The sequence below is a fragment of the Cottoperca gobio genome, unplaced genomic scaffold, assembly GCF_900634415.1.
Source record: "Cottoperca gobio unplaced genomic scaffold, fCotGob3.1 fCotGob3_5arrow_ctg1, whole genome shotgun sequence".
Lineage (NCBI taxonomy): Eukaryota > Metazoa > Chordata > Actinopteri > Perciformes > Bovichtidae > Cottoperca > Cottoperca gobio.
In genome coordinates this window covers 14,139-36,375 of record NW_021167058.1, presented here as the reverse complement: position 1 = coordinate 36,375, position 22,237 = coordinate 14,139, and the positions used below count along the sequence as shown (strand labels likewise).

At 47.9% G+C, this 22,237-nt stretch overlaps 1 protein-coding gene across 3 annotated transcripts; it reads right to left on the bottom strand.

The window, feature by feature from the left end:
* Positions 1 to 2,179: 2,179 nt before the first annotated feature.
* Positions 2,180 to 21,746, bottom strand: cunh18orf63 (chromosome unknown C18orf63 homolog). 3 transcript variants are annotated; one of them, XM_029428247.1, is made up of 14 exons: positions 21,413 to 21,746; positions 20,810 to 20,951; positions 20,442 to 20,520; positions 18,916 to 18,972; positions 14,663 to 14,774; positions 12,733 to 12,774; positions 12,259 to 12,336; positions 11,839 to 11,951; positions 11,064 to 11,160; positions 10,838 to 10,923; positions 10,394 to 10,580; positions 6,176 to 6,973; positions 5,903 to 5,986; positions 2,180 to 2,817 (listed from the first exon to the last, which is right to left on the bottom strand). In XM_029428247.1, exons 9-14 carry the CDS (start codon positions 11,157 to 11,159, stop codon positions 2,695 to 2,697), a joined length of 1,374 nt encoding a protein of 457 aa, XP_029284107.1. In that variant the 5' UTR covers position 11,160; positions 11,839 to 11,951; positions 12,259 to 12,336; positions 12,733 to 12,774; positions 14,663 to 14,774; positions 18,916 to 18,972; positions 20,442 to 20,520; positions 20,810 to 20,951; positions 21,413 to 21,746; the 3' UTR covers positions 2,180 to 2,694. The 3 variants fall into 3 exon arrangements, with proteins under 3 accessions (XP_029284107.1, XP_029284108.1, XP_029284106.1); XM_029428248.1 differs by having other exon boundaries at positions 14,636 to 14,774; positions 20,810 to 20,935; XM_029428246.1 differs by having other exon boundaries at positions 20,810 to 20,935.
* Positions 21,747 to 22,237: the final 491 nt, after the last annotated feature.

Here is a 22,237-nt window from a genome sequence, read left to right as displayed (position 1 = left end):
ATAAACTCCTAGTTATAACTGAGGCGTGAGGAAGTGTGTGTGTGTGTGTGTGTGAGTGTGTGTGTAGGAGTGAGGAAGTGTGTGAGACTGAAGTCTCTCCAAACTCTGAGTTTAGATTAGTTTCTCCACCTTAAGAGCCTCTTTACACCGGAGAGGGATCTGTCACACAAACTGTCAGCTGATTCATATACAGTGTGTGTGTGTGTGTGTGTGTGTGTGTGTGTGTGTGTGTAAGATCTTTCAGAGGTGAGACGTGAGTCATGAGATCGAGCCAGATGCTTCACACTGTTGATATCTAGAGTGAAAATGATGAAACACCTGACAGCTAACAGTGACTTCACCCGCAGGGAATCTGCTCAACACACACACACACACACACACACACACACATTCCTGAGCGCACTGAGCCTCCCGTAGCTCAGGATTGAGTTTCCTGGCGGGGGAAGTTATCAGAAAGCATTGTGGGAAACCTTATACTTCACACAGAGCGCCGTGGGCCGGATGCTGAGTTGCTCTCGTGTTTTAAAATCATATTATTGCTCTGCTGTCCGATATAAATATATACGAATTAAAATATATATATATACTTTTTATACATATTTATATTTGTAGATAATTAAATATTTCAGTCTGACCTCCGTGTGTATTTATGTGCAACTGCATTGTGAGTTAACTTCCTTGTATGTGGACACAGAGAATAAAGTCTGCTCCTCCCGCTCCTCCTGTAGAGCGGGAGGAGCTGGAGGAGCAGACTTTATTCTCTCCAGCTCCTCCCGCTCCTCCTGTAGAGCGGGAGGAGCTGGAGGAGCAGACTTTATTCTCTCCAGCTCCTCCCGCTCCTCCTGTAGAGAGGGAGGAGCTGGAGGAGCGGACTTTATTCTCTCCAGCTCCTCCTGTAGAGAGGGAGGAGCTGGAGGAGCGGACTTTATTCTCTCCAGCTCCTCCTGTAGATTGGGAGGAGCTGGAGGAGCGGACTTTATTCTCTCCAGCTCCTCCTGTAGAGCGGGAGGAGCTGGAGGAGCGGACTTTATTCTCTCCAGCTCCTCCTGTAGAGCGGGAGGAGCTGGAGGAGCGGACTTTATTCTCTCCAGCTCCTCCTGTAGAGCGGGAGGAGCTGGAGGAGCGGACTTTATTCTCTCCAGCTCCTCCTGTAGATCTGGGAGGAGCTGGAGGAGCGGACTTTATTCTCTCCAGCTCCTCCTGTAGAGCGGGAGGAGCTGGAGGGAGCGGACTTTATTCTCTCCAGCTCCTCCTGTAGAGCGGGAGGAGCTGGAGGAGCTGGAGGAGCAGACTTTATTCTCTCCAGCTCCTCCTGTAGAGCGGGAGGAGCTGGAGGAGCTGGAGGAGCAGACTTTATTCTCTCCAGCTCCACAGAAGGGAACAATAGGAAGAAAGAGTTTAAAATAAACAGATCTGCTTCAGTTCAGACTTCAGACAAAATGTCGACAGATTACAAGAAAAGGCACCGATAAAGTTTCGGGGGATAAAACATTCACAATAAATAACCAACGGAAAACATCTCCGACTGATCTGAGAGCCAACGAGTGACGAATGAAGATACATTTTATAAATGATCCTGATGACAAACATGTGTTCTTGCAATCACATCCAGACAGACCTTTATTTTGAAAATCCTCCTTTTGCGTCACATTTGGAAGTAGAGTCACACACACACACACACACACACACACACACACACACACACACACACACACACACACACACACACACACACACACACACACACACACACACACACACACACACACACACCTCAATAATAATGTTCCCTGTTTTATTATCAGTTATATTTAGAGCAGATTACACGTCTGTGTAGAGGAGACGAGTCTCATTAAGTGAAGCACTAAGATGTTTACACTGAAGAAGTCTCTCACATATCATCTGAGCTCTGGATATGTAGAGACACACACACACACATGCACACACACACACACACACACACACACACACAGGAATGATATCGCTGAAATGATGACTGGACATCTGTGTGTGTGTGTGTGTGTGTGTGTGTGTGTGTGTGTGTGTGTGTGTGTGTGTGTCAAACAGCTGTCCAAACCGCCTTGAGAGCACACACACACACACACACACACACACACACGGTAAAATGAAAGGGGGATGAGAACGAGACATAACAAGAACTCACTGCAATTCCTAAAAATGATTTTTTATACACAAAACTTTATAAATATAATTGTACATTGTTGAACAACAAGCAGCTGCTGCATAAATACTTTATCAATAAACAAACATCTGTTGTAGAAACAGAACACATGAAGATTTGAAGGTTTTCAACTTCAAAACGCTCTTTTGAGCAACAACACAAAGAAAGAAAAGACTGAGGATAGAACAGCAGACAGACGGTGAGAGGAGACGTGTTGTGTTATACACTCATCTGTAAACTGCTCACCATCGACAACAATCTGCAAACGAAGACACCAAAGTAGAACTTTGTAGTTTCAATTTGTCCCTTCCTGCGTGGACCCCGCGGTGACTTTATCTGACACGAGGATTTCATTTTGGCAAATCTTCAGCATCTCAATTAGTGAAGATGAGACGCTCTCAGACTGATAACGATTTCACATCAAATCCATAAATGAGGCGCTTAGCACAGCGTTAATGCTCCAAGGTAAGTCTGTGTGTGTGTGTGTGTGTGTGTGTGTGTGTGTGTGTGTCTCAGGCCTCGGCCAGACAGCCCATGACCTTTAGCATCAGCTCCTCCTTCCGGTGTTTGGTGCTGACGAGCGCTCCTCTTCCTCTCAACCAGGACAACAGAGTCGCAGAGTTCAGCTTGGACAACTGGGGGGGGGGGGAGATGCAGAATAATAAACAGCTGTACGTGAACCCTGAGAGTAAAGACATTGTAAACACACTCGGGTTTTCCATTTTCTCTCTCCTGTATTTACGATTTAAGTTTGGCAAATGTGGATTATTCAGCGTGGACGCCTTCTGGTCGATTGTTACGCCAATTCTCACCGGTCGGATCGCGGAGGTCACTGTATGATGATAGATTACAGCAGGAGCGCTGCACGGCTTGGTGGTTACCAATTTAACTATTTAAATAATACGATTAAAAATGATTCAATATGCTCCAAATACAATGTTTAATATGAGTCAAGCAGGGCACCTCCATCAACACTCCTGCTCCTCCATCACCTCCATCAACACTCCTGCTCCTCCTCCTGCTCCTCCATCAACACTCCTGCTCCTCCTGCTCCTCCATCAACACTCCTGCTCCTCCATCACCTCCATCAACACTCCTGCTCCTCCATTAACACTCCTGCACCTCCATCAACACTCCTGCTCCTCCATCAACACTCCTGCTCCTCCTGCTCCTCCATCAACACTCCTGCTCCTCCATCACCTCCATCAACACTCCTGCTCCTCCTCCTGCTCCTCCATCAACACTCCTGCTCCTCCTGCTCCTCCATCAACACTCCTGCTCCTCCATCACCTCCATCAACACTCCTGCTCCTCCATCAACACTCCTGCTCCTCCATTAACACTCCTGCACCTCCATCAACACTCCTGCTCCTCCATCAACACTCCTGCTCCTCCTGCTCCTCCATCAACACTCCTGCTCCTCCTGCTCCTCCATCAACACTCCTGCTCCTCCTGCTCCTCCATCAACACTCCTGCTCCTCCATCAACACTCCTGCTCCTCCTGCTCCTCCATCAACACTCCTGCTCCTCCATCACCTCCATCAACACTCCTGCTCCTCCTCCTGCTCCTCCATCAACACTCCTGCTCCTCCTGCTCCTCCATCAACACTCCTGCTCCTCCATCACCTCCATCAACACTCCTGCTCCTCCATCAACACTCCTGCTCCTCCATTAACACTCCTGCACCTCCATCAACACTCCTGCTCCTCCATCAACACTCCTGCTCCTCCATCAACACTCCTGCTCCTCCTGCTCCTCCATCAACACTCCTGCTCCTCCTGCTCCTCCATCAACACTCCTGCTCCTCCATCAACACTCCTGCTCCTCCTGCTCCTCCATCAACACTCCTGCTCCTCCTGCTCCTCCATCAACACTCCTGCTCCTCCATCAACACTCCTCCATCAACACTTCTGCTCCTCCATCAACACTCCTGCTCCTCCATCAGCACTCCTGCTCCTCCATCAACACTTCTGCTCCTCCATCAACACTCCTGCACCTCCATCAACACTCCTGCTCCTCCACCTCCATCAACACTCCTGCACCTCCATCAACACTCCTGCTCCTCCTGCTCCTCCATCAACACTCCTGCACCTCCATCAACACTCCTGCTCCTCCATCAACACTCCTGCTCCTCCATTAACACTCCTGCACCTCCATCAACACTCCTGCTCCTCCATCAACACTCCTGCTCCTCCATCAACACTCCTGCTCCTCCATCAGCACTCCTGCTCCTCCATCAACACTCCTGCTCCTCCTCCTGCTCCTCCATCAACACTCCTGCTCCTCCATCAGCACTCCTGCTCCTCCATCAACACTCCTGCTCCTCCTCCTGCTCCTCCATCAGCACTCCTGCTCCTCCATCAACACTCCTGCTCCTCCTCCTGCTCCTCCATCAGCACTCCTGCTCTTCCATCAACACTCCTGCTCCTCCTCCTGCTCCTCCATCAGCACTCCTGCTCCTCCATCAACACTCCTGCTCCTCCTCCTGCACCTCCATCAACACTCCTGCTCCTCCATCAACACTCCTGCTCCTCCTCCTGCTCCTCCATCAACACTCCTGCACCTCCATCAACACTCCTGCACCTCCATCAACACTCCTGCTCCTCCATCAACACTCCTGCTCCTCCTCCTGCTCCTCCATCAACACTCCTGCACCTCCATCAACACTCCTGCTCCTCCTGCCTGCAGTGTTTAACATAAGATGACTGAGAGGACATTTGACAGAGAACAAAGACTAAATGAATAAAAAGCGAGGAGGAGGAGGAGGAGGAGGAGGAGGAGGAGTTGTCGACTAACCCTACGAAGGACGAAGATGTCTCATCTAAAGAGAAAGATTGAATCTGAACCAGCAGCCAAAATGAACACTGATTTATATTCCAAAAGACAAAAAGGAGTAAATGTTAAGAATCTTTGATGACGTTTACGGGACAGGAGTCAGAGCGGAGATACTTTGCAGACGAAGTGAACAGAACGTGTAAACGCTGCAGACTTCAGTACGAGGGGTTGTGGATCTTCAGCTGCCAGATGAAAACAAACATCTTAAACGGTTTGTAGAAGCACTAAAGAACAAAGTGTCCTGTGGTGACGGCGTGTAAATAACAGTAAAACTCATGTTATTGAAAACTTGCAGGTAGAAGCTGTAAAACTGATGAATGTTGTTATTAACAGCCGGCTGCCTGCGAGCTGCAGAACATTCATCACGTTAAGCGTCCTCTCGAAGGCAGACAGACCGCGTGCTATTCATCACGCTAACTCACTTCAGCACATCACAGTAATGTACGTGGTCCTCTTGAGGGATGTTAATGAGGACGCTGCACACACAGTACGAGTGGAGACACTGGAGATCCATCGCCCGCTAAAGTTTCTTCTTTCCTGACACAAAGCAGCAGCACACACTCCACAACAGTCATGGACGCGTTGCATTGACAGGGATTCTACATAGCAACAGGCCGAAGAATTCAAATCCCTGTAAACATGACGCTACATGCTTGGTAGCGCAGGTACGGCGCCGTTTGACCCTTTGCAGGTGCTATGAGGATTTATAATTGGTGGCGTGAGACGAAAGATCTCATTGATACCAAATAAGACGGGTTTATCCTCCACAGCAAAGTTTAAGACTAAGTGGCTGTTGATGCTCACGGTTTGTCGTGTTCAGCTGAGCGTCAGCACTAAAGCACGACGTGTTGGAAGAAGAGGAGGAACAACACGTTTGTCTGCTGACCTGGTTGCTTCTGGCCATTTGCTCCACGTCGACGTCTCGTGTCGCACGTCTGAGTTTCTTCTGCTTCGACTCGAACACGACTCCCTAAATTAAAACACAGAAACACAGGACAGGTAGGAATAAACATTACACTCCAGGTTTATGACTTAGAACATGAACATGCTGTAAAGACTGTAAAACAATTCACACAGAAACTCTTCACCCTTCCACTAAGTATCATGAAAATGGAGCCAGTAGTGTTTCTATAACCCTGCAGACAGCGAGTGGACTCACCCCTCTGCTGTCTGAAGACGTCCGAGGTGGAGGAGCTGGTGCCGCTGACGGAGGTTTTGCTGCCTTTTCCTGCACTTTACAGCTGGAGCTCTTAGAGCTGGACTTCACGTTGGTTTTGGGGCTGGACGTGGGTTTGATCTCCGGCTTTGGAGGGCGGATGAGGCCGGGTTTGGACTTTGAGGCCGGGCTGAGGCTGGGGATGTGCTTGAGTTTGGGGTGACCCGCTGGCTGAGGAGCGGGGCTGCTGGGGCGGCGGTTGAAGCGAGGAACTGGCAGCGACGCAGCTGACAAAGAAGAAGAAGAATGAGAAGAGGTTTTCTTACTAAAGGCGGGTAACGTCACTCTCCGCCTTTCCTCCCCTCCTCCGCACAGCTGCTCCATCTGCTTCTGGAGCCGCAGCAGGGCGACGTTGACGTGGCGAGATGGACACTTATTCCTGAAGATGGGAATCAGTTTGGGAGCGGAGATCGCCAGGGTTCGACTCGGGGGAGGAAGAGGGGGGAGGACAGAGGAGGTGAGGGATGAAGCTGGCTGGAAGAGAGGACGAGAGGAGGAAGAAGCTGACGGAAAGGAAGAAGAAACACGTGGGGAGGATGACGGCCCGTCTGCGTCTCCTCTGTCCCTAAATCCACATCCGTTACCCAGAAGCCCCTGGGCTCCGTCCTGCTGGGAGAGAGGCGCCCAGGCTGGAGGCTGGGACCCGAAGCGGGGCTTCACAGGTCGGGGGGGAGGGAGCTGGGTGAGCACCGGCCTCATGGAGGAGGACGTGGTCAGGTTGACCCGCTCACCACTCAACACCTGAGGACGAGACGGAGAAGAATAAAGTTTGATCTCATCAGGAGTTTGAACATATGAAGTGACTTCCTGTCGTGTCTCACGTGTTCGTACGATGCTCGAGCCGGAAGGATTCATCGTTTCATTTCAACAAAGCACTTCACTAGAAACAAGCAGGAAGTAAGAGTGTACGGGCCGCACATTCACACTGTGTGTGTGTGTGTGTGTGACTGTGTGTGTATGTATGTGTGTGACTGTGTGTGTGTATGTGTGTGACTGTGTGTGTGTGTGTGTGACTGTGTGTGTGTGTGTGTGACTGTGTGTGTGTGACTGTGTGTGTGACTGTGCGTGTGTGTGTATGTGTGTATGTATGTGACTGTGTGTGTGTATGTGTGTGACTGTGTGTGTGTGTCTGTGTGTGTGTGTATGTGTGACTGTGTGTGTGAGACTGTGTGTGTGTGTGACTGTGTATGTGTGTGACTGTGTGTGTGTGTGACTGTGTGTGTGTATGTGTGACTGTGTGTGTGTGTGTGACTGTGTATGTGTGTGACTGTGTGTGTGACTGTGTGTGTATGTGACTGTGTGTGTGACTGTGTGTGTGTATGTGTGTGACTGTGTGTGTGTGTGTATGTGTGTGACTGTGTGTGTGTATGTGTGTGACTGTGTGTGTGTGTGTATGTGTGTGACTGTGTGTGTGTATGTGTGTGACTGTATGTGTGTGACTGTGTGTGTGTGTGTGTGTGTAAAAAGGTTTTTATAATTTAAAACCATTAAAGTGAAAAACAAGTGAAAGATTTTCTCCTTCAGATTTTAATCCACGTTCTGAGACGCTGAAGCTCAGAGAGTTTCCAGCTCGGGACATAAATAACTTTCATGTGTTGTGATGGAAACAGTTTCAATATTTTAGTTTCACTCTGAGCATTGAATGAATCTCTCGGGAGGTTTCAGGTGAAGCTTCTCTTCAGGGGATGAACTCCTTATTAAAACTAATAACATTCCCTTTTCCTCACGAAGGTTCATTAAAGTGGTATTTAGTATTCATGTGGTTAGTTTTACTTCCTTACACGCTTCATGAGAACGTGTTCAGAGATCTATTTCCATTAAGAGGGAACTCACAGCAGGAAACACATTTCTTCACCTTCCTCCTATAAAACATGAATCCTCACGATGCGTTCTCTCCAGCGTCGCACCTTCATGGTCATAAAACTGTCCACGCAGCTTTTACAAGGTGGGAAATGCTCCGATAATCGCTTTCCCTCCCACATCTGCCTCCGCACGCTCACATGAAATGAGCTGCGCGTACTGAAAGGGCGTGTTCGTGTTGAAAAGGAAGAGAACAAACCGACAGACAAGAGTAGAAGAGGGAAACACAGGGAAGGGTTACAGACAAACGTTATTTATTACAGTGTGGACCGTCAGCACACTGCGCGTACACCGCGTACTGCACGTACACCGCGTACAGCACGTACACCGCGTACAGCACGTACTCCGCGTACAGCACGTACTCCGCGTACACCGCGTACTGCACGTACTCCGCGTACACGCGTACTGCACGTACACCGCGTACTGCACGTACACCGCGTACTGCACGTACACCGCGTACTGCACGTACTGCACGTACACCGCGTACTGCACGTACTGCACGTACACCGCGTACTGCACGTACACCGCGTACTGCACGTACTGCACGTACACCGCGTACTGCACGTACTGCACGTACTGCACGTACACCGCGTACTGCACGTACACCGCGTACTGCACGTACTGCACGTACACCGCGTACTGCACGTACACCGCGTACTGCACGTACACCGCGTACACCGCGTACTGCACGTACACCGCGTACTGCACGTACACCGCGTACACCGCGTACTGCACGTACACCGCGTACAGCACGTACACCGCGTACAGCACGTACTCCGCGTACACCGCGTACTGCACGTACTCCGCGTACACGCGTACTGCACGTACACCGCGTACTGCACGTACACCGCGTACTGCACGTACACCGCGTACTGCACGTACTGCACGTACACCGCGTACTGCACGTACACCGCGTACTGCACGTACTGCACGTACACCGCGTACTGCACGTACTGCACGTACACCGCGTACTGCACGTACTGCACGTACACCGCGTACTGCACGTACACCGCGTACTGCACGTACACCGCGTACTGCACGTACTGCACGTACACCGCGTACTGCACGTACACGCGTACTGCACGTACACCGCGTACTGCACGTACACGCGTACTGCACGTACACCGCGTACTGCACGTACAGTACACCGCGTACTGCACGTACACCGCGTACTGCACGTACACCGCGTACTGCACGTACACCGCGTACACCGCGTACTGCACGTACACCGCGTACACCGCGTACTGCGCGTACACCGCGTACTGCACGTACACCGCGTACTGCACGTACACCGCGTACTGCACGCGTACTGCACGTACCACGTACTGCACGTACTGCACGTACACCGCGTACTGCACGTACTGCACGTACACCGCGTACTGCACGTACTGCACGTACACCGCGTACTGCACGTACTGCACGTACACCGCGTACTGCACGTACTGCACGTACACCGCGTACTGCGCGTACACCGCGTACTGCGCGTACACCGCGTACTGCGCGTACACCGCGTACTGCGCGTACACCGCGTACTGCACGTACACACCGCGTACTGCACGTACACCCGCGTACTCCGCGTACACCGCGACTCCACGTACACCGCGTACTCCACGTACTCCACGTACACCACGTACTCCACGTACACCACGTACACCACGTACTCCACGTACACCACGTACAGCACGTACTCCACGTACAACACGTACTACACGTACTCCACGTACAGCACGTACTCCACGTACTCCACGTACAGCACGTACTCCACGTACAGCACCTAACCCTAACCCTTTTCAGTAATATTAGTCACATTCTTTGGATATTTTATTTATAATTCTAAAGATATTTTACATATTATTATTTTTGGGGCATTTTATAGACAGGGTAATCTCAGCTCATCTCATTATTTTACTTTTTGGATATTCTTCTAATATCTTTCAGATTCTAACTGTGACGGTTCTGCCTCGCGACTGAGTAAAGTGTGGTTTTGCCAGTTACTACTTTCCCTGTGTCCTTGAACGTATCACAGGAACGTGGTTGCAGCAGACAGATCGGGATTAATAAAGTACTTTATCAATCTGAACACAACACGTACGTTAGACCCCCGATCCATACCCGTATAAAAGTGTCTGAACGATACGCAGTCCGGAGAGCCAGAAGATTTATGCATGTAGTCGTGTGTGTGTGTGTGTGTGTGTGTGTGTGTGTGTGTGTGTGTGTGTGTGTGTGTGTGTGTGTGTGTGTGTGTGTGTGTGTGTGTGTGTGTGTGTGTGTGTGTGTGTGTGTGTGTGTGTGTGTGTGTACCTGCACTGTGGCAGCAGTGCTCAGACTGACTGTGTGGTAACAGGGTTTGCTGGTCAGACGTGCAGGGAAGCCGCACACACTTGGCATCTTGTCCCTGATGTCAGACAGGAAGGAGTCCAGCGCCCCCTGCAGGTCGACCCGAGGGCAGCGCTGCACCGGCTGCAGGCGGACGCAGCTCAGAGGGTAGCTGCTCAGGAGGACGGGTAAAGGATCATTCTGCAGGTTTTACACTGATCCCAGTTATTGATATTTCTATTAGTTATTATGTTTCAACTAAACTCTTTTGAATTTGAGAGAAATACCTAAAAGATTGTTAATGTTATTATTATTATTATTATTATTATATAATATGTTCAGCTATAGCAGCAGCATGTCAGGTGTAAGTCGAACGTTAACCAGGTTCATATCAAGGATAATTAATCCCATGACACTTTTTTAGGATACGTGAAGAGCCTCTCTCCCACGAGACTGAAGTAGATGCTGCAATACACCACCTCTTCTTCTGCAAGCTCAGGGAGTCTGTAACCATACTGGAGCACACACACACACACACACACACACACACACACACACACACACAATCTATGAAGTATCTCAGGTAATCAAGGCTTTCTTAAAAAAGCGTTTGCTATAACAACAATAATGTGTGTGTGTGTGTGTGTGTGTGTACCAGACGGTTCCAGTGGCTCTGCAGGTCTCTGTAGGTCCTAAATGGTCCGTCTCTGGGCAGCTGACGGGTGATGGTGATAATCTGACCCTTCTTCATGCTAAACACACACACACACACACACACACACACACACACACACACACACACACACGTATCTATTGAGTGAGAAATGAATCTGACATATTTTGTGAGTGAGGTGGTGAGAAAGAATGAACCCTGAATACAGAAGCAGGATGTCAGTTTGTGTTTATTAAGAGCTGCAGCGCCCCCTGCTGCTCACAGTCGGTACAACCTGCTGCGTCAAGAAATAAATATAAAAAATAAATTGAGCATTTATTAATTGATTAAATGTGACAAGCTAATATTTCTGTTTTATTTTGCTTCTTTTATTCCTAATTTATTTACCTTTCTATGAATTCCCTATTTATTTATTTGCCTATTTTATTATATGTATTCATTTATTTTTAGAGATTTAAAAATAAACATTATTTATTCATTTAAATAAATAATTATTTCAAGATTCATAAAAATAAATTCATTAATTAAAGGGAAAATATAATAGAAAAATAAATAAATAGGTGAATTAATACAAAGTTAAATAAAAAAGAATGAAGTTAGAACAGAAATATCAATTTATCAATTAATTAAAACAAGAACAGTGCAAACGATTAATGGCCAAAACATTTAAAAGGATTATTATTATGTTATTATCACTATTGTTTCACTAACGACCGGATCTGTTAGTCCTGGTGTCCAGCAGGTGGCGCTCTCCTACCTGGGCAGGACGTGACACCAGATGGCTCCTCCAGTGGAGGTGGGGTCGAGGACGGAGTCCGGATCACTGCAGAACCTCTTCAGCACTAACGGAGGGAGGTCAAAGTCCTCCAGCTGCAACACACACACACACACACACACACGTTTGTGTTTTTCATATTTTTCCTACATTTATCAGGATTTCTGCATGTTTACATTTTATTGTATTTTTATTCTCAAGTTCTTTGTGATTGTAGAATATTGTGAACTACAGCACTTACTTTATAAAGAAAACATATTTACATGTAACTCATCCAATGATTGTGATCAACATAAATGTTTCAAAATATTTCCCTAAATCTCAATAAAATAAAGAAATTATAATTATTTTTTTAGATGTTGAAAACAGATCAAAGTTTAAATTATTTTGTTGTTCTCTCACTTTGATTGGCGGCAGTCTGACGGTGTTCGCTTCAATACTGATGCACAGTTGGCCCTTGCCTGGTGCTCAGCTCCATGCCTCTCACACACACACACACACACACACACACACACACACACACACACACACTTGGTATGCTTCATACTGATTATTTTATTGTGATTTCACATCAAACAGAATGAAACATTTTAAAATATGAACTCCATGAGAATATTTAATATATTAAATCTTATTCCAAACATCAGAGAATTCTGCAGATAGATCTGAGCATCCAAAGGTTTCATGTTTCTGTGAATAACTTCCCACTTGGAGATTTAAGAAAAAGCATTTTCTTGAAATATTGGATTCTTCAACTCTTCAGACTTTTAAAATCCTTGAAAACTAACAAGAAATAAAAATGTGATTAAAGCCACAATTTATGCTACAAACGAATATCCTGACAACACTCACACAGAACATGAAGGTAAAACTCACTGACTGCGTTCAGCCTCCCGCTCTCAGTCAGGAAGTCTTTCCCTGAGAACAGACAGTGAAAACAGGTCATTCAGCAGACGCTCTTATCCAGAGCGACTCACAGTGAACTCACTACAGAGGCTATTATCCAGAGCGACTCAGTGAACTCACTACAGAGGCTCTTATCCATAGCGACTCACAGTGAACTCACTAGAGGCTATTATCCAGAGCGACTCAGTGAACTCACTACAGAGGCTCTTATCCATAGCGACTCACAGTGAACTCACTAGAGGCTATTATCCAGAGCGACTCAGTGAACTCACTACAGACGCTCTTTATCCAGAGCGATTCAGTGAACTCACTACAGACGCTCTTTACCCAGAGCGACTCAGTGAACTCACTACAGACGCTCTTTATCCAGAGCGACTCAGTGAACTCACCTAGAGGCTCTTACCCAGAGCGACTCAGTGAACTCACTACAGAGGCTCTTACCCAGAGCGACTCAGTGAACTCACTACAGAGGCTATTATCCAGAGCGACTCAGTGAACTCACTGCAGAGGCTCTTACCCAGAGCGACTCAGTGAACTCACTAGAGGCTCTTATCCAGAGCGACTCAGTGAACTCACCACAGAGGCTATTATCCAGAGCGACTCAGTGAACTCACTACAGACGCTCTTTATCCAGAGCGACTCAGTGAACTCACTACAGAGGCTCTTACCCAGAGCGACTCAGTGAACTCTCTACAGAGGCTCTTACCAAGAGCGACTCAGTGAACTCACTACAGAGGCTCTTACCCAGAGCGACTCAGTGAACTCACAAGAGGCTCTTATCCAGAGCGACTCAGTGAACTCACTGCAGAGGCTCTTACCCAGAGCGACTCAGTGAACTCACAAGAGGCTCTTATCCAGAGCGACTCAGTGAACTCACAAGAGGCTCTTATCCAGAGCGACTCAGTGAACTCTCTACAGAGGCTCTTACCAAGAGCGACTCAGTGAACTCACTACAGAGGCTCTTACCCAGAGCGACTCAGTGAACTCACTACAGAGGCTCTTACCCAGAGCGACTCAGTGAACTCACAAGAGGCTCTTATCCAGAGCGACTCAGTGAACTCTCTACAGAGGCTCTTACCAAGAGCGACTCAGTGAACTCACTACAGAGGCTCTTACCCAGAGCGACTCAGTGAACTCACTAGAGGCTCTTATCCAGAGCGACTCAGTGAACTCACTACAGATGCTCTTTATCCAGAGCGACTCAGTGAACTCACTACAGAGGCTATTATCCATAGCGACTCAGTGAACTCACTACAGACGCTCTTTATCCAGAGCGACTCACAGTGAACTCACTAGAGGCTATTATCCAGAGCGACTCCGAGTGAACTTACTACAGAGGCCATTATCCAGAGCAACTCACAGTGAACTCACTACAGAGGCTATTATCCAGAGCGACTCAGTGAACTTACTACAGAGGCCATTATCCAGAGCAACTCACAGTGAACTCACTACAGAGGCTATTATCCAGAGCGACTCAGTGAACTCACTAGAGGCTCTTATCCAGAGACTCACAGTGAACTTACTACAGAGGCTCTTATCCAGAGCAACTCACAGTGAACTCACTACAGAGGCTATTATCCAGAGCGACTCACAGTGAACTCACTAGAGGCTCTTATCCAGAGACTCACAGTGAACTCACTACAGAGGCTCTTATCCAGAGCGACTCACAGTGAACTCACTAGAGGCTCTTATCCAAAGCGACTCAGTGAACTCACTACAGACGCTCTTTATCCAGAGCGACTCACTGAACAGCAATGTGTTGGTGCATGTTCAGAAACGTTCCTGGATCGAGACACTCGTAGCATCAAGCGTAAAACAATAACACTTTGAATTATCATGTAATGAAAGAACGAGACAACGAGCTTTAACGAACACGACACAAACAAATCGTCTGTCAGACCAGTGATGAGGTGCAGCCCTGCTTTGTTCCAGCTGGGAGCCAGTCTGGTGATCAGAGCGTAGGACAGGCAGCACTGGAGGACACCTGGAAACACACACTGAGGGGAGCCCAGCTACACACACACACACACACACACACACACACACACACACACACACACACATTAAACTAAACATTCAAACTGGATTCAAAATGAAGGATTTACTAGTTATGGCCTTTTTGGCTGAAGACTGAGACAAAAAGTAAAATGTACGCAGACTGCGTCTTGTACTGTGTCCTAAACTAAGCTTTAGTGAGGACACACAGTCCATCAGTCAGTCCGTCAGTCCGTCCGTAAGTCTGACTGTCTGTAAGTCTGTCCGCCTGTCAGTCAGTCAGTCAGTCCGTCCGTCCGTCCGTAAGTCTGACCGTCTGTCAGTCCGTCCGTAAGTCTGACCGTCTGTCAGTCAGTCAGTCAGTCAGTCCGTCCGTAAGTCTGACTGTCTGTAAGTCTGACCGTCTGTCAGTCAGTCAGTCAGTCCGTCAGTCCGTCCGTAAGTCTGACTGTCTGTAAGTCTGTCAGTCCGTCCGTAAGTCTGACCGTCTGTAAGTCTGTCAGTCTGTCAGTCCGTCCGTAAGTCTGACCGTCTGTCAGTCAGTCAGTCAGTCCGTCCGTAAGTCTGACTGTCTGTAAGTCTGTCAGTCCGTCCGTAAGTCTGACTGTCTGTAAGTCTGACCGTCTGTCAGTCAGTCAGTCAGTCCGTCCGTAAGTCTGACTGTCTGTCAGTCCGTCAGTCCGTCAGTCCGTCAGTCCGACTGTCTGACTGTCTGACTGTCTGACTGTCTGACTGTCTGACTGTCTGACTGTCTGACTGTCTGACTGTCTGACTGTCTGTCAGTCCGTAAGTCTGACTGTCTGTAAGTCTGTCAGTCCGTCCGTAAGTCTGACTGTCTGTCAGTCTGTCAGTCCGTCCGTAAGTCTGACTGTCTGTAAGTCCGTCAGTCCGTCAGTCCGTCAGTAAGTCTGACCGTCTGTCAGTCAGTCAGTCCGTCCGTAAGTCTGACTGTCTGTAAGTCTGTCAGTCTGTCAGTCCGTCAGTCCGTCCGTAAGTCTGACCGTCTGTAAGTTTGACCGTCTGTCAGTCCGTCAGTCCGTCCGTAAGTCTGACCGTCTGTAAGTCTGACCGTCTGTAAGTCTGACCGTCTGTCAGTCTGTCAGTCCGTCCGTCAGTCTGACCGTCTGTAAGTCTGACCGTCTGTAAGTCTGACCGTCTGTCAGTCAGTCTGACCGTCTGTAAGTCTGACTGTCTGTAAGTCTGACCGTCTGTCAGTCAGTCAGTCCGTCTGTAAGTCAGTCCGTCTGTAAGTCTGACCGTCTGTCAGTCTGACCGTCTGTAAGTCTGACCGTCTGTCAGTCAGTCAGTCCGTCTGTAAGTCTGACCGTCTGTCAGTCTGACCGTCTGTAAGTCTGACCGTCTGTCAGTCAGTCCGTCTGTAAGTCAGTCCGTCAGTCCGTCAGTCCGTCTGTAAGTCTGACCGTCTGTCAGTCTGACCGTCTGTCAGTCTGTCAGTCCGTCCGTAAGTCTGACCGTCTGTCAGTCTGACCGTCTGTCAGTCTGACCGTCTGTAAGTCTGACCGTCTGTCAGTCAGTCCGTCTGTAAGTCTGACCGTCTGTCAGTCAGTCCGTCTGTAAGTCTGACCGTCTGTAAGTCTGACCGTCTGTCAGTCAGTCAGTCCGTCTGTAAGTCAGTCCGTCTGTAAGTCTGACCGTCTGTCAGTCTGACCGTCTGTAAGTCTGACCGTCTGTCAGTCAGTCAGTCAGTCAGTCCGTCTGTAAGTCTGACCGTCTGTCAGTCTGACCGTCTGTCAGTCTGACCGTCTGTCAGTCTGTCAGTCCGTCCGTAAGTCTGACCGTCTGTCAGTCTGACCGTCTGTCAGTCTGACCGTCTGACCGTCTGTAAGTCTGACCGTCTGTAAGTCTGACCGTCTGTCAGTCTGTCAGTCCGTCCGTAAGTCTGACCGTCCGTCAGTCTGACCGTCTGTAAGTCTGACCGTCTGTAAGTCTGACCGTCTGTCAGTCAGTCAGTCCGTCTGTAAGTCAGTCCGTCTGTAAGTCTGACCGTCTGTCAGTCTGACCGTCTGTAAGTCTGACCGTCTGACCGTCTGTCAGTCAGTCAGTCAGTCAGTCCGTCTGTAAGTCTGACCGTCTGTCAGTCTGACCGTCTGTAAGTCTGACCGTCTGTCAGTCAGTCCGTCTGTAAGTCAGTCCGTCAGTCCGTCTGTAAGTCTGACCGTCTGACCGTCTGTCAGTCTGACCGTCTGTCAGTCCGTCCGTAAGTCTGACCGTCTGTCAGTCTGACCGTCTGTCAGTCTGACCGTCTGTCAGTCTGACCGTCTGTCAGTCTGACCGTCTGTAAGTCTGACCGTCTGTAAGTCTGACCGTCTGTCAGTCAGTCCGTCAGTCCGTCTGTAAGTCTGACCGTCTGTAAGTCTGACCGTCTGTCAGTCAGTCAGTCCGTCTGTAAGTCAGTCCGTCTGTAAGTCTGACCGTCTGTCAGTCTGACCGTCTGTAAGTCTGACCGTCTGTCAGTCAGTCCGTCTGTAAGTCTGACCGTCTGTCAGTCTGACCGTCTGTAAGTCTGACCGTCTGTCAGTCTGACCGTCTGTCAGTCTGACCGTCTGTCAGTCTGTCAGTCCGTCCGTAAGTCTGACCGTCTGTCAGTCTGACCGTCTGTCAGTCTGACCGTCTGTAAGTCTGACCGTCTGTCAGTCTGTCAGTCCGTCCGTAAGTCTGACCGTCCGTCAGTCTGACCGTCTGTAAGTCTGACCGTCTGTAAGTCTGACCGTCTGTCAGTCAGTCAGTCCGTCTGTAAGTCAGTCCGTCTGTAAGTCTGACCGTCTGTCAGTCTGACCGTCTGTAAGTCTGACCGTCTGTCAGTCAGTCAGTCAGTCAGTCCGTCTGTAAGTCTGACCGTCTGTCAGTCTGACCGTCTGTAAGTCTGACCGTCTGTCAGTCAGTCCGTCTGTAAGTCAGTCCGTCAGTCCGTCTGTAAGTCTGACCGTCTGTCAGTCTGACCGTCTGTCAGTCTGTCAGTCCGTCCGTAAGTCTGACCGTCTGTCAGTCTGACCGTCTGTCAGTCTGACCGTCTGTAAGTCTGACCGTCTGTCAGTCAGTCCGTCAGTCCGTCTGTAAGTCTGACCGTCTGTAAGTCTGACCGTCTGTCAGTCAGTCAGTCCGTCTGTAAGTCAGTCCGTCTGTAAGTCTGACCGTCTGTCAGTCAGTCAGTCCGTCTGTAAGTCAGTCCGTCTGTAAGTCTGACCGTCTGTCAGTCTGACCGTCTGTAAGTCTGACCGTCTGTCAGTCAGTCAGTCCGTCTGTAAGTCTGACCGTCTGTCAGTCTGACCGTCTGTAAGTCTGACCGTCTGTCAGTCTGACCGTCTGTCAGTCTGACCGTCTGTCAGTCTGACCGTCTGTCAGTCTGACCGTCTGTAAGTCTGACCGTCTGTCAGTCAGTCAGTCCGTCTGTAAGTCAGTCCGTCTGTAAGTCTGACCGTCTGTCAGTCTGACCGTCTGTCAGTCTGTCAGTCCGTCCGTAAGTCTGACCGTCCGTCAGTCTGACCGTCTGTAAGTCTGACCGTCTGTAAGTCTGACCGTCTGTCAGTCAGTCAGTCCGTCTGTAAGTCAGTCCGTCTGTAAGTCTGACCGTCTGTCAGTCTGACCGTCTGTAAGTCTGACCGTCTGTCAGTCAGTCAGTCCGTCTGTAAGTCTGACCGTCTGTCAGTCTGACCGTCTGTAAGTCTGACCGTCTGTCAGTCAGTCCGTCTGTAAGTCAGTCCGTCAGTCCGTCAGTCCGTCTGTAAGTCTGACCGTCTGTCAGTCTGACCGTCTGTCAGTCTGTCAGTCCGTCCGTAAGTCTGACCGTCTGTCAGTCTGACCGTCTGTAAGTCTGACCGTCTGTCAGTCTGACCGTCTGTCAGTCTGACCGTCTGTCAGTCTGTCAGTCCGTCCGTAAGTCTGACCGTCTGTCAGTCTGACCGTCTGTCAGTCTGACCGTCTGTCAGTCTGACCGTCTGTAAGTCTGACCGTCTGTCAGTCAGTCAGTCCGTCTGTAAGTCAGTCCGTCTGTAAGTCTGACCGTCTGTCAGTCTGACCGTCTGTCAGTCTGACCGTCTGTCAGTCAGTCAGTCCGTCTGTCAGTCTGACCGTCTGTCAGTCTGACCGTCTGTCAGTCTGACCGTCTGTCAGTCTGACCGTCTGTCAGTCTGACCCCACCTGCAGACTGCGTCTCTGTGAAAACGCCTGGAGGATGCCTTTCTGGAAAAACGTGTTCTGCAGGAAGAGATGAAAGTTCATCAGATACACAAAATGACGACATTTAAATCAGTTGGAATAAATTAGAAAAATAAAGTTATTGAATGCAGAAAAATGCCACAAGAAAACTTTAATAAGCAAAAATGTGCAGAATATATGCGAGTGTGTGTGTGTGTGTGTGTGTGAGTGAGTGAGTGAGTGAGTGTGTCACTGGGAATGTTTGGAATCCAGACCAAATATTCTGGTTGCGTGTCTCTACTTGGGAAGTGTCGGCACGCAACCACGTATCTGAGCTGAAATCTGTAAAACTGTCAGTGAGTGTTTCCTGGAGTTACAACCACACACACACACACACACACACGAGAGTTAATCACGAGAGTTAACACCGGTCTGCTGAGGGCCTGACGATGGTCAGAGCGGCGCCTTGTTGTCGGTCACATGCAGACGGGGACATCAGACATGTTACAGCTGAGAGGAAACAGTTTCAGCCGCTGTGAGGTCAATTAACAACTTTATAGAGATCAAATATAATCTACACGATACATCGTCTGCTGCATGTAAGATATTTAAATGTAGGAAATAAACAGCAGTGAACGGGATGGAGATGTGTGTGTGTGCGTGTGTGTGTGTTTGTAACTCTAGACCTTGAAATCGAGGACATTTTGTTCAGCGAGGGCGTGTTGTGTCGTCCTCCCTTCTTTAAGCCTTATTGTAATGCAACACACAGAAAACCCTGGGGACAGAAATGTGTCCTGCAGATTCACCACGTTGTCGTCTGTCAAACATCTGACACATTATTTCTGATTGTATTGTTGGCCCACTGTGGTGAATGTGGACTCTTATGTTTATCCTGAATCAATGAGAACTGGAACCCCAAGTTAGAATCCTTCTAACCTCGAGTCTCGACCGCAGACCGCACGCGTTTTTCACTCGCACGTTTTACACACAAGATGCGATTGAGCTGACCTCCTTTCACGGGCGTAACCACGTATTCCATCGACAACACGCGTAAGTGAGGTTGATTCCCAACATACCTTACAGCTGCCTTCATTATAGAAGTAGAACAGAGCTGCAGCAAAGGTCTTCATCTTTCTTATTATTAAACTTTTATCATCTTCATTTTCTTACAATCTGATGACATGTTTTCTCCTTTATTTCTGGTTATCTATGTCTTGTGTAATCCTTAAGTGTCAAACATCTGCATCAGTGTCAGAAGTAGATCAAGAATCCTGTAAAACACTTTACAGAAACTTTGAGACGTTTGCAGTCCAGAGACGGAATAAACTTCAGGTTTCATAAAGAAGTTGTGACGTTTGAGGTTTGGGTTAGAGAGAGTTATGTTAATGAGGGTCCTCAAAACTATAGAAGTACGTGTGTGGGTACTCCTCCCTTTTGAGTTCCTAATAGTTCCTGCTGTCTCTCATCACAGTGTGTGTGTGTGTGTGTGTGTGTGTGTGTGTGTGTGTGTGTGTGTTTTTATTTCTTACGGTCATGACCACTGTGATATCAGTGAAGGAGTCCAGAGCCGGAGAGGCCAGAATATCAGAGTACAGCAGCACCAGCTCTCTGTGGACACACACACACACACACACACACACACACACACACACACACACACACGTTCAAGTGATACAGTAAAAGCCATACAATAACTACGAGTGCTGGTGAAACCTGCATTTGGTCATTCTCTTGATTGAGTAAAGGTCAGCAGCGTCGTAAACAGGATGTGAATACCTCGCACACCGCTGCAGACAGTTGTCAAATGATTCATAACTTGACACAAGATGTGTTTCCTGAAAGATATCCACGCAGAAAGCTGTGTGAAAGGTAAAGTATTCAACAACTTTAATGACACCTGCAGGTCTTGATCTGTTTGCTCCTCGGCTCCTCGTTGTCCTCCTGCAGAGCCAGAGAGACGCAGCACAGCTTCTTCAGGTCGGGGAGGCCGAGGAAGAACATCGCCTGCTGGACTGCACTCATCCTGAACACACACACAACTCAATACAGCCACGTGAGCAAGTTAATGCTCCATCAGAAGATACCTAACACTGTGAAAGGGATGAGCACATGTCGTGGTCTTTATTTATATCATGCACAATGTGCTGGTGTCAACATAAGACATTAAACAGAACTAAACACAATTAAAACAAATAGGAATAATAATAACAAATGTAACTTAAAACCCAAAAAATAAGAATTGAATAACTTGTTTATATGTGAGAATGTGTTGTTTCTTGTTTTATGTCATTACAATTAAAAACTGAAACAAGATTAAACAATAATGAAAACCATCATTAGCTGTAGCCCCCTTTAATGCGCGTGTGATTTATTATGTTGATTAAGGACTTATTATGACAGTTTTGTGACAATTTTAACAAACCATTTGAGCTCAGGGAAATGAAAAAGATAATGTTGCCACTTTAAAGACTAAAAGATCAGTTTTAAATGTGTCGCTCACCTCTTTGTATCTCGCGGACCCCAAACAGCAGCAGCTAGCTGAATCAAGCTAACGAGAAGCTAGTACTTAGCTATTAGCTAGCGTTAAACCCGCTCTTTCTGCTTTTATATTGACATTTAGCTCACAAACTTTATATTTGAGTTCACACTATACCGTGACACTAGTTATATTCTGCAGGAAATTTTGTTTTTGTGTCAATTATGACAATAAAGAGACAATTTTAAAGAAATAAACTTTGGGAACAATAAGCTGGTCGGTCCCGGCTGAAGATGGCTGAGGAACAAGAGGAGCTCTCACTCCGCTTCCAGTTACACGAACCAAACGCCTTCTGTCGCGTCTGCATGACCTTTAATGTTTTATCATTTAAATGTACACATAATATGTTTTGTTAACGAAAAAAGAATACAATTTAAGCCCATATGGGACTTTATTTAGATAAAACTAAACTATATATGGACAAGATATTTTTAAACGTAGTTAAGTAACAATAAAAATAACAATAAATAAATTACTTGTTTAACTTCATCTACAAAATGTTTTCGCCTACATGTAAATAAAAGCTTTATTTTTAGCGCATGCATGTTATTTTATCAAGATTGTTGGTCAATGTGAAAGCAAAATTAGATGTAGGGTATGGATTCAGTTATTTTTATTAGTGTGAAGTGACAGGACGCGTCAAGAGACAATCTTTGATTTGAAATCGGTGGGTTTTCCCGCCATAGAGCTCGTGGCGGTGAATACAACTTTCTCTACACATCGTGCCAAGTTAACTCCCCATTTTAAAAGTTAGCTAGGTGTTGATGGTGCAACGTGACCTGCAGCTAC